Below are 12,422 nucleotides of genomic sequence, written 5' to 3' on the forward strand. Positions count from 1 at the left end.
TGTAAGAAAAAAATTAAAAAGTTTGTAAAAGTATCCTGTGGTTATTTGAGTTACAATCTCTTGAACCAGTCTCGCCATTCTCCTCTGACCTCTCTCATTAAACAAGGCATTTTCACCCACAGAACTGCTGCTCACTGGATTTTTGTTTGTTTTTCACACCATTCTCTGTAATTCTAGAGACTGCTGTGCATGAAAATCCCAGAATACAAGCAATTTCTGAGATACTCAAACCACCCCATCTGGCATCAACAATCATTTCATGGTCAAAGTCACTTAGATCACATTTCTTCTCCATTCTGATGTTTCATCTGAACAACAGCTGAACCTCTTGACCATGTCTGCATGTCTTTATGCATTGAGTTGCTGCCACATGATTGGCTGATGAGGTATGTACATTAACGAGTAGGTGTACAGGTGTACCTAATATAATGGCCACAGAGTATAGATCAGTTATAGATATGGGCAGAGAAGTGGCTGATAGAGTTTAATTCAGCAAGTGTGTAGTATTGCACTCTGGGAGGTCAAATGAAAGACAAAAATATATAGTTAATGGTAGACCCCCTAGGAACATTAAGATACAAAGAGATCATAGGGGCCAGGTTTGTACTTCACTGAAAGACACTATTGAAGAAGGAGATCATGTTGCATCTACTGTTCTGTGCAAAACTCTAAGGCACATCTATATATATAGTGACCCAAGTTTATCAACACTCACATGTCACAATGTTTTTGCAGCAGGAGCAGTGCAGTGTAATACATAATATTACATTCCAAACAATAATAATTAATAAATATACAGCACTGTGCAAGAGTCTTGTGTGCGTGTGTGTGTGTGTGTATATAAATACACACACACACGTATATGTGCCTTTTGCACAGTACTTAAGTAATTTTATGTATTGCATTGTATTGCTGCGACAAAAATAATAAATGTCATGATATATGTGAATGATGATAAACCTGATTCTGATATGGGTCTCTATCTTGGATTGACAATGGAAGGGGGTAGGGAGAGGGGAATCATGGCTGAGAAAAGGGAAAGGGAGAGAGGAGGGAACAGGAAGCATCAGACAGACATTTGGTAATGATCAATAAAGTAATTGTTTGGAATTAAATGACCTTCTCTAGTGTAACAAGGCTGGGTGTATCTGCACCATGCCACTCCCACCCCAGGCACTCCTCTGCCACCAGTTCCGGACCTCTTCACGTGGCACTCTGCTCTCTCCATTCCACAAATCCTTTGTTCCTGCCAGATCCAGATATACAGGACTGTGCAAAAGTATTAGCTACCTTAGTTATAATAAATATTTGTGAGTAATGAGAAACACAATTCTGATATAGGTCTCTATTGTGGACTGAGAGTGGGAAGGGGAATCATGGCTGGAAAAATGGGAAGGTATGAGGAAGAGAGCGGAGAAGCACCAGAGAGACATTCTGTAAGTATTTATAAAATAATTACGGTAAAATAAATGGTACAAAAACAGAAATAAATTTTTTTAATGTAGCGAGTTGGTGTTGATGAGTTTAATGTCCATTCAGAAATCAGATGGCAGAAGGAAGAAGCTGTTCCTGAATCTGAATATGTGCGTTCAGGCATTTGTACCTCATTCCTGCTGGTAACAATGAGAAGGAGGCATGTCCTGGGTGGTGGGGGTCCTTAATCATGGGTGCTGCCTTCCCAAGGCACTGTTCCTTGAAGACGTCTTGGATACTACGGAGTTAGTATTTGTGATAAAACTGACTAATTTTATATCTCGATGGTGCAAATCACATTCAGTGGTTAGGAAGATGTTGGAGTCAATTGTTAAGGATGAGGTGATGGAGTACTTGGTGACACAGGACAAGATAGAACAAAGTCAGCCTAGTTTCCTTCAGGGAAAATCCTGCCTGATGTACCTGTTAGAGTACTTTGAGGAGATTACAAGTAGGATAGATAAAGGGGATACAGTGGATGTTGTATATTTGGAATTCCAGAAGGCATTTGACAAGGTGCCACAAATGAGGCTGCATACCAAGTTGAGAGCCCATGGTATTGCAGGAAAGTTACTAACATGGTTAGAGCATTGGCTGATTGGAAGAAGGCAGCAAGTTGGATTAAAAGGATTCTTGTCTGGTTGGCTGCCAGTGACTGGTGGTGTTCCGCAGGGGGTGATGAGGGGACCATTTATATTTATGTTGTATATAAATGATCTAGATGATGGAATAGGTGGCTTTGTTGCCAGGTTTGCAGATGATACGAAGATTGGTGGAGGGGCAGGTAGAGTTGACGGAACAGGTAGGATGCAGAAGGACTTCGACAGATTAGGAGAATGGGCAAGAAAGTGGCAAATGAAATAGAATATTGGAAAATGCAGGGTCATGCACTTTGGTAGTAGAAATAAATATGTGGACTATTTTCTCAACGGGGAGAAAATCCAAAAATCTGAGATGCAGAGGGACTTTGGTGTCCTTGTGCAGAACACCCTGAAGGTTAACTTGCAGGTTGAGTTGGTGGTGAGGAAGGCAAATGCAATGTTAACATTCATTTCAAGAGGTCTAGAATACAAGAGCAGGGATATGATGCTGAGGCTTTATAAGGCCCTAGTGAGGCCTCACCTCGAGCATTGTTTACAGTTTTGGGCTCCTCATCTTAGAATAGATGTGCTGGCATTGTAGAGGATCTACAGGTGGTTCACAAGGATGATTCCAGGAATGAAAGGGTTATCATATGAGGAACATTTGATAGCTCTGGATCTGTACTTGCTGGAATTCAGAAGGATGTGAGGGGGGATTTCATTGAAACCTTTTGAATGTTGAAAGGCCTAGACAGAGTAGATGTGGAAATAAAGTTTCCCAAGGTGAGAGAGTCTAGGACAAGAGAGCACAGCCTCAGGATAGAGATACAGAGAAATTTCTCTAGTCAGAGAGTGGTGAATTTGTGGAATTTGTTGCCACATGCAGCTGTGGAGGCCGGGTCACTGGGTGTATTTAAGGCAGATATTTAAGGTTCTTGATTGGACATGGCGTCAAACGTTACAGGAGGGCCAGAAAATGGGGTCGAGGAGGAGAAAAAAGAGGATCAGCCATGATTGAATGACGAAGCATACTCGATAGACCAAATGGCCTAATTCTGCTCCTCTGTCTTATGGTCTTATGGATAAATCAGCATATAGGAGGGAGACTAAAAATTTGGCTGAGTGGTGCAACAACAACCTCTTACTCAATGAGCAAGACCAAGAAGCTGATTATTGACTTAAGAAGCGTGAAATCAGATGTTGATGAGCTGGGCCTCAGAGGTGGAGAGGATCAACAACTTTAAATTCCTTGATGTAATCATTTCAGAGGATGCGTCCTGGGCCCAACATGCAAGTGCAATTACAAAGAGGCACAGCAAAGCCTCTACTTCCTTAGGAGTTTGTAATGATTCACCATGACATTTAAAACTTTGACGAACTTCTATAGATGTGTGGCAGAGAGTATACTGACTGGCTGCATCACAGCCTGGAATAGAAACATCAATGCTCTTGAACGGAAAAATCCTACAAGAAGTAATGGATATGGCTCACTGCATCACAGGTAAAACTCTTTCCAATGAGCGTTTTCACAAGAAAGCAGCATCGATTATCAGGGATCCCCATCACCCAGGTCATACTCTCTTCTCACTGTGACCATCAGGAAGGTGGTACAGGAGCCTCAGGACTCCCACTACCAGGTTCAGGAATAATTATTACCCCTCAGCCATTAGGCTTTGAACTAAAGGGGTAATTTCACCCAACTTCACTTGCTCCATCACAGAAATTTTCCTATGACCTTTGGACTCACTTTTAAGCACTCTTCATCTCATGTTCAAGGTATTTGTTTATTATTAGTATTTCTTTCTTTTTGTATTTGCACAGTTTGTTGTCTTTTGCACACTGGGTGAACAAAAGGCAAATGGACTTTCAATGATTCCATTATGGTCTTTATTCTATTATGGATTTGTTGAGTATGCTCGCAAGAAAATGAATCTCAGGCCCATCGAGTCTTCTGCACCATCCAATCATGGGCTGATCCAATTCTTCCAGTCATCCCCACTCCTCTGCCTTCTCCCCATACCCTTTGATGCCAAGCTAATCAAGAACCTATCTATCTCTGCATTAAATGCACTCAGTGACTTGGCCTCCACAGCCGCTCGTGCCAACAAATTCCACAGATCTACCACCCTCTGACTAAAGTAATTTCTCTACATCTCTAGTCCAGGAGATTTAAGCTTCCTGAGCACCTTCTCAGTCGTAATTTTCACAGCACGTACTTCACTTCCCTGACACTCTTGAATGTCTGGTGTACTGCAGATGTCTTCCGCTGTGAAGACTGATGCAAAATACGCATTCAGTTCCTCTGCCATCTCCGTCAATGATCCTATTGATTCTGCCTCTACTGCCACCACTGGCAGCACATTCCAAGAACCTATCTCTTTTTGTAGATAAACCTACTTCTGACATCTTTCCTAAAGGTTCCTCCACTCACCTTGAATGGATATCCTTTCAGGGCAGCAATCCCATCAGTCCCATTCCCCTGTGGCCCTAAAACTTATTTTCTTTGAAATTATTATCAAATTCCCAGAGGTTAGAGATTATAGTGTCATAGTGCCACATTTTGCCAGAGTACGGAAATAGGCCTTTCAGCCCATCTAGTCTGTGCCAAATAGTTAAAAAGACAAAATGCTGGCAGAACTCAGCTGGCCAGACAGCATCTGTGGGAGGAGGTAGTGACAATGTTTTGGGCCGAAACGTCATCACTACCTCCTCCCATAGATGCTGTCTGGCCAGCTGAGTTCTGCCAGCATTTTGTGTTTTTATTTATTTCCAGCATCTGCAGATTCACTCGTGTGCCAAATAGTTACTCTATTCCGTCCCATCGAACTGGACTTGGATCATAGCCTCCCATCCATGTATTTATCTTCATTTTTTATAATGTATACAGGTGTCTCCCCCACTTTACAAAGGTAAAACATTCCTATGAAACTTTTCTTAAGCCAAAATGGCGTACAGCAAAAATCCATTAATTTATTTGGGAAAAATTTTCGTAAAAGCAAAAATCCTCTTTGTAATACGAAAACAGGTTACTAATGTAGGTTTTTTGTAGAAGCAAAGTGGCGTAAAATGAACATTTGTAAAGTGCGGGACGCCTGTATATTTTAATCAAACTTGCATCCATCAATTGCGCTCGCAGCTCGTTCCACATTTGCACCACTTTCTGAGTGAAGTTGGCCCCCCTCAGGTTCCCTTTAAATATTTCACCTTTCACCCTTAACCTATGACCTCTAGTTCTAGTCTCACCCAACCTCTAGAAAAACCCTACTTCTATTCATCTTATCTGTACCCCCCATAATTATGTCTGCCTCTGTCAAATCTCTACTCATTCCCCCTACACCCCAAGGGATAACATCCTTGAAGTCCTTTGCCACTTTGTCTTAGGGATTGGGAAAGAAACTGGAGTCAAAGTTCATAGCTTCCTGGAAGTGGCTACATGAGTTGATGAGTTGGTTAAGAAGGTTTATGGTATGCTTGCCTTTATTATTTGAGGCATTGAGTCCAAAAGTCAGGAGGTTATGCTATGGCTTTATAAAACTCAAATTAGACCGAATGTGGAGTATAGCAGACATTTCAAGCCACCCCATTATATAAAGGATGTTGATGCTTTGGGGAAGATGCTGCCTGGATTAGAGAGCACGTGCTATAAATGAGAGGTTGAACAAACTTGTGTCGTTTCCTCTGGGGTGGCAGAAGCTGAGGGGAGATCTGATAGAGGTTTTTCTAAGATTATGAGAGACATAGATAGAGTAGGCAGACAACATCGTTCTCCAAGGGTTAAATGCCAAAGAATGTCAAGGAAGTTATTCCAAACTATTAGGAAATGTTTAGATAGGTATATGAATGTCAGGGAAATGGGAAGATATGGACATCGTGTAGGTAGAAAAGATTAGTCTGGTTAGCCAGTTAGTTACTAATTTTATTAGTTCAGCACAACATTGTGGGCTGAATGGCTTGTTCATGTGCTATACTGTTCTATGTTCTATGCAGCACCAAGTGGTGGCTAGCATGATGTGCAAACTCTACCCACAGCACCGAAGATCAGGATTGAACCTACAGTGGTGAGGCAGCTTTACCCAATATTCTTACTTCTCCAGTTTTTAAGTTTGTTCTACCTTTCAATGAATGTCAGAGCTTCCTCGGTCATTCTTGACGAGAGGGTTTCCAGATTTGATGGCTGTTGGACGACTTGGTGGTTCCTCATGACCAAGCAGTTCCAGAGTCTCAGGAATCCAAACACGCTGTACCAAGACCCAAAGAGCAGGGAATAAAACACCACAGGCCATATGATCCACTTCCAACCAATGCATATATAGCCAGTCCATCTTACAGCCAGCAGGGTGAAAAACCCCGCAAAGACCACTTCAGTGATCAGATAGACAACGGTTTGTACATCCGCTAAAATGACGCTTTGACTTCCCGGCTTGCAATCATAGACATTGGTGAATGGCATGCCATAAAAGTAATCAAAGCCATGACTGAGTGGGTGGTGACAGTTATCATTCCTGGTTTCACAGTTTACACCCAGGTGCCATTTGCCTGTTGAAAAAGAAAAGTTTCTGAATTAATCTTTCAAGGTAAACTTTTCCAATGTAATCCTACACACCTTGGAAGTCAGAGGCGTGTTTTTACTTTGGCATAGAGTGATGGGTGTGTACAATGCCCTGCCAGGGTAGCAGTAGGGGCAGACACATTAAGGACATTTATGAAACTCTTAGGAACAAGGATGACAGAAAAATGGAGGGCCATGTAGGGTAAGACTGATGTTAGAGTAGATTAAAATGTCAGCACATTGTGGGCTGACGGGCCTGTACTGTTCTGTGGTATTCTATGTTCTCTGATCTTCACCTCAAATTCCCTTCCCCAGGGAGAGGGATATAAAGGGCACGATTAGTTTATAGTATCAATCAGAAAGCACTGCATTAGGGAAAACATGATTTTGACCCACTAAATGGAACCATAACCAACGGGCCATATTGGCTGGCTGATAGCTGGTTCTTCTGTGATTCAGAAAGGCCCAGAAACCCACACTCCTGAGGCACAAAGCAGGATACAATATAGCTATGTCTGACCAGCCATCCTGTGTCTAGACACTGAGCCTAGTGGTGGGTCAGTGGCTGACTGAGGAGAGGGGCTGTTGATGCACTTAATATCTGGCTATCAGCTTTACATCAGAGAGCTCAATTATGTCATTTCAAATTGAAGGTAACCCTGATGATAGTTCCCTGAACCAATGTAATCTGTCCCAATGCTGTTTCTCTGCTTTTTTCCCTCCCTCTCCCCACCCCCCACCCCCAAGTTGGTAATTTTATCTTTCATTCAGCTGTACTTTTATAACGTTTCCAGTATGGACATTATAGTAATAGCCAAGAATAGCTTCCTTTTTCTTCAAAGGTTTCATTATTTATTCCTTTAATTGGCCAGCTTCCAACATCTTAACAGCATTCAGAAGCCTGGGCCCTTGACTCAAATCCCACTACTTCAGATAGGGGCATTTAAATTCCAGTAGAGTTACAGAGAAGCAAGACCTTTGGCCCATCTATTTCATGATAAACTACTATTCTGCCGACTTCCATCAACACACACACGAACCATAGCCCTCCATATCCCTTCCGCCCACGTACATCTCATAATTGTTGAAATCAAACCTGCATCCACCACCTCTCCGGCAGCTCGCTCTACACTCGCAGAGTGAAAAGGTTTCCCTCATTTCCGCCTAACCATGTCACCTTTCACTGTTAACCTATGACCTTCTAGTCACAACAAACCTAAGTGGGGATAAAAGCCTGCTTGCATTTACCCTGTGAACATCCATCATCACTAAATTCACTCTGCAATTTTAAAGCCCGTACTTATAACAGATTGTGATACGCTAACATCCTTCCCGGGGAGGGTACCTGTCATTTAACCCAGTCCAGTCTACACAGACCCTCATATCTGCACCACCTTTCAATGAGACTGATCTGACTCAACACCATATCCCACTTCCTCCTGGTGACCTTTCACCCCTAGGAAACCGAATTCACTCAATCTGAACAACCCCTGAACACCTGAATAAGAATCAGATTCATTATTACCGACATATGAGATGAAATGTGTCAATTTATGACAACAATGCAAAGATATAAAAAACTTATAAATTAGAAAAACAAATATATACTCGGAGTCCACTTTATTAGATAGTTCCTGTACCTAATATAGTGACCACTGAGTTCACGTCCATGGTCTTCTGCTACTGTAGCCCATCCACTTCAAGGTTCGGGATGTTGTGCATTCAGAGATGCTCTTCTGCACACCACTTTTGTAATGGTTATTTCAGTGAATATCACCTTCCTGTCAGTTTGGACCAATCTGGCTATTCCCCTCTGACCTCTCTCATTAACAAGGCACTTTTGCCCACAGAACTGTCACTCACCGGATGTTTCTTGTTTCTCGCACCATTCCCTGTGAACTCTAGAAACTGTTGTGAGTGAAAATTCCAAGGGATCAGAAGTTTCTGTGATACTCAAACCACCCCATCTGGCACCAACAATCATTCCACGGTCAAAGTCATTTAGACCACACTTCCTCCCACCCACCCCCCCACTGCTGCCACCCGCCATTCTGATGTTTGGTCAGAGAAACAACTGAACCTCTTGACCAAGACCTCATGCTTTTATGTATTGATTTGCTGCCACATGATTGGCTGATTAGATATTTGCATGAACAGCGGGTGTACAGATTATCCTAAAAAAGTAGACACTGAGTGTATAGTGCAAAACAAGGAATAACAAGGTATTAATATGCTGGGACGGACTGCAGCTGCTGCATCCCATGAATAAGTAAATGAAAACCACTGTCGATATTTTGTTGGGGCGTACCTATAATGCCTGTGGCATATCCCTGTTTCTGTAATATTGCTGCAAACGTTGTCTCATTTCTTGGGAGTCCACCAGAGCCGCCAATGAAGAGAAGGACACGGACTCTGTAACCATTGTCCATACCTTGAATCAAAGTGCAAACAATTAGTTGATTTATTGGGAAGTCAATAAAATCCACAGATTCTGGAGATCCAAGGCAACACACACAAAATGCCTGATGAACTCAGCATATTAGGCAGCATCTATGGAAAAGAGTAAACAGTCAATGTTTCAGGCCATGACCCTTCTTCAGGACTGAGAGGGGAGGGGCAAGATGTCAGAATAAAAAGCTGGGGGGGGGGGAGAGGGGAAGGCGGCTAGCTGGAAGTTTATAGGTGAAACTGGGTGGGTGGGAAAGGTCAAGGGCAGGAGAAAAAAGAAACTGATAGGAGAGGAGAGAGGACAACAGGAGAAAGGGACCCAGGGATAAGTAATAGGCAGGTGAGAAAAAAAAACAAAAAGTTAGAGAGGAGAATAGAGGGGGGGTAGAATTTTGTTAATTGAAAAGAGTAATCAATATTCATAGCATCAGGTTGGAGGGTACTCAGACTAAATATAAGGTGCTGCCCCTTCACCCTGAGGGTGGCCTCATCTTAGTACAAGAGAAGGCCATGGATCAACATGTCAGAATAGGAATGGGAATCAGAATTAAAACCTTTGGCCACCAGGAAGTAATGTATGTGGTGGATGGTGTGGAGGTGCTCAACGAAGCAGTTCAATTTACATCAGGACTCACCAATGTAGAGTTGGTTTATTGTTTAAGATTAAAAGCCAGCAATTGGTTTTGGTCCCTTGTCATCCCCTCTTCCTGAGCTCTAGGTCCCTCGACTCCAATGGAACAGAATATGAAGAAGGTAGGACTTTTGACTGACAGCCAAAACTATTGCTGGCTTTGCTTTGAGTATCAACAGCATATAATTCAAGTTCAAGTTTATTGTTATCTGACTATACATATATACAACCAAATGAAACAATGTTCCTCCAGACCACGGTGTACCCGCAATACATATATCACACTGATCAGAAAAAACAAAATATTAGCACAAATAAGTTAATAAAATATAATGCAAAATGCACGTGAAGTGCACAGCACAGGTAAACAGTGAACAGCTCGGTGTCCTGGTGATGATACCTCGGTGGCAGTAAAGTATTCTTTCATTTGTCTCACAGCCTGAGAATAGAAGCTGTTACCCAGTCTGTCAATCTTACTCCTGCACCTTCCTCCTGATGGTAGTGGGTCAAGGAGATTGTGAGATGGGTGAATGGGATCCTCATCAGTGTTTTGAGCCCTTCATCTACAATGCTCCTGGTAAATGTCACAAACAATTCAAACTGTGAACACAAAGGATTTGATAACCCTAGATGAAGAAGCAGTCAAATTGTTCCTGTATCTGCAGATGAATTTTCCTGGTGGGTGTGAGTCAACATTTATTCCTCAACCACCACTCTCTTCCCTCTTTCTTCAGACATCCCCCTGTGGATTTGCTTTCTTTCCATTCTCTATTGGGGTTATTCATGAAGGTCCTGACATTCCCAGTCCTGAACTTCACATCACCGAACAGAGTTGAATCGTTTCTGTTAGAGTGGGGTAGCTGTTGTATACCAGCTAATGCAAGGACTTCACACAGCAGGGTCTTGAACTCTTTATCTCTCAGTCTACCTCCCTGTGGCACTTACACTATATTGCCAGCCTGTTCTCCACTTTCTCTGTAAACGTAATAGAGAGGATGCCAGTGGTAAGATTTTTTTTAAGCCGCAGAGAGTGGTGGGTACACAGGATGGTGATGGAGGCTCAATTCTGTCTCCTGGCTCCATTTCTGTTCGCACTGTACACCTCAGACTTTCAGCACAAATCCGAGTTGTGTTCACATGCAGAGGTTCTCTGATGAGTCTGCGGTGGCTGGGTTCATCAGAGATGGGCAGGAGTCAGAGTACAGAGTGCTGGTAGATAAGTTTGTGGAGTGGTGCGGGAGGAATCACCCTCTTCTGAACGTGGAGACGGTAATTGATCTTAGCAGGAAGGGGCCTGTGATGAGTCGAATATACATTCTGGGAGAAGAAGTTGCAGTGGTGGAGGAGTACAAATACTTGGGTGGTCACCTCGACAATAGACTTGATTGGAAAACCAACACCAAAGCTATTTAAAAGAAGGGGATAAGTAGACTTTATTTGCTAAGGAAGCTGAGATCCTTCAATATGGGCAGCAGGATGTTGGAGATCTTTTACCAGTCTGTTACAGCAAGTGCAGTCTTAGAAACATAGAAAACCTACAGCACAATACACAAGCTGTGGCTGTATGTTGGTGGCAGCATTGGTGCTGGTGATGCAAAAACACTAAAACTCATCAAACAGGCTGGACCCTTCCTTCGCTACAACCCGGACTTACAAATTAATTCATTAATTACAAATATAAAACACAAAATAATTGATTGCATAAGTATTCACTCCCTTCAATATGGCACACTAAATCATCACTGCTGCAGCCAATTGGTTTTAGAAGTTACATAATTAGTTAAACGGTGATCACTGTGTATTTCTATTGATTGTAGTGAAAATACACCTGCATCTGGAAGGTCTAACTGCTGGTGAGTCAGTATCTTGGCAAATACTACACCACGAAGACAAAAGAACACTCCAAGCAACTCTGCAAAAAGGTTATTGAAAAGCACAAGTCAGGAGATGGATACAGGAAAATTTCCAAGTCACTGAATATCCCTTGGAGTACAGTTAAGACGGGGGTGTTAAACTCATTTTAGGTCACAGGCCGGATTGAGAAAAATGTGACTTCATGCGGGCCGGATCAGTTGTGTACACGTGCATGCTCCCACAGCTTTCGTTGCCTTCATTTTTTCAACCTGCTCTCATGTCTCAGTCTCTGCTATATCTAAAATTGTTTCATTTTACGAATTTCATTTTTTATGAAGCAGATTGCCTAGCAAGCATTCTTTTTATGATTGGTATTAACTTATAGGCATAGATTAGAAGAAAGTAGGCAACGAGAAAGAAACAATGCTATTTCGGCTAAGATTGTTTTGGGAGCCATACCTTTTCCATTAATAAACCATTTGAAATCAAGCATTAGCAAACACAAATGTAGACCTAACGCAGGGGTGTCAAACTCAAATACACAGTGGGCCAAAATTAAAAAATCGGTACAAGTCGAGGGCTGGACTGGTTCAGCGTTTATTGCAAAACTTATTGAAATTAATTTACTACACATATTAACCTGGAACTAACAAAGTTTAGGTTATTGCCTACAAAAACAACATTGAACATTAAATAAATAAAAAATAAGTTGCATTTATTTCTTATGGCTTTATCTGCAGCTTTTCAGGAGTAATTTCTAATGAAAACATTTTTCCACAGGCCAACACTCTGTGATTCACACTAGTCTAAGCCAGATACTTGGCATCTCATCTTGGATGCAAGTTCATCAACGTTTGGAGTCAGGCTCTGAGCTGAGGAAATCCTC

At 42.2% G+C, this 12,422-nt stretch overlaps 1 protein-coding gene across 1 annotated transcript in view; it reads right to left on the reverse strand.

Moving 5' to 3' along the window:
• Positions 1-12,422, reverse strand: part of LOC132391062 (arylsulfatase D-like) — a 111,238-nt gene that overhangs the window by 25,128 nt on the left and 73,688 nt on the right. Inside the window, exons 5-6 of the mRNA XM_059963754.1 lie at positions 8,912-9,034; positions 6,167-6,590 (exon numbers count right to left, since the gene is read on the reverse strand). Of these exons, the coding sequence (XP_059819737.1) occupies positions 6,167-6,590; positions 8,912-9,034 (547 nt within the window). The remainder of the gene's footprint in view (positions 1-6,166; positions 6,591-8,911; positions 9,035-12,422) is intronic.

This window comes from Hypanus sabinus, chromosome 3 (genome assembly GCF_030144855.1).
Source record: "Hypanus sabinus isolate sHypSab1 chromosome 3, sHypSab1.hap1, whole genome shotgun sequence".
Taxonomy (NCBI): domain Eukaryota; kingdom Metazoa; phylum Chordata; class Chondrichthyes; order Myliobatiformes; family Dasyatidae; genus Hypanus; species Hypanus sabinus.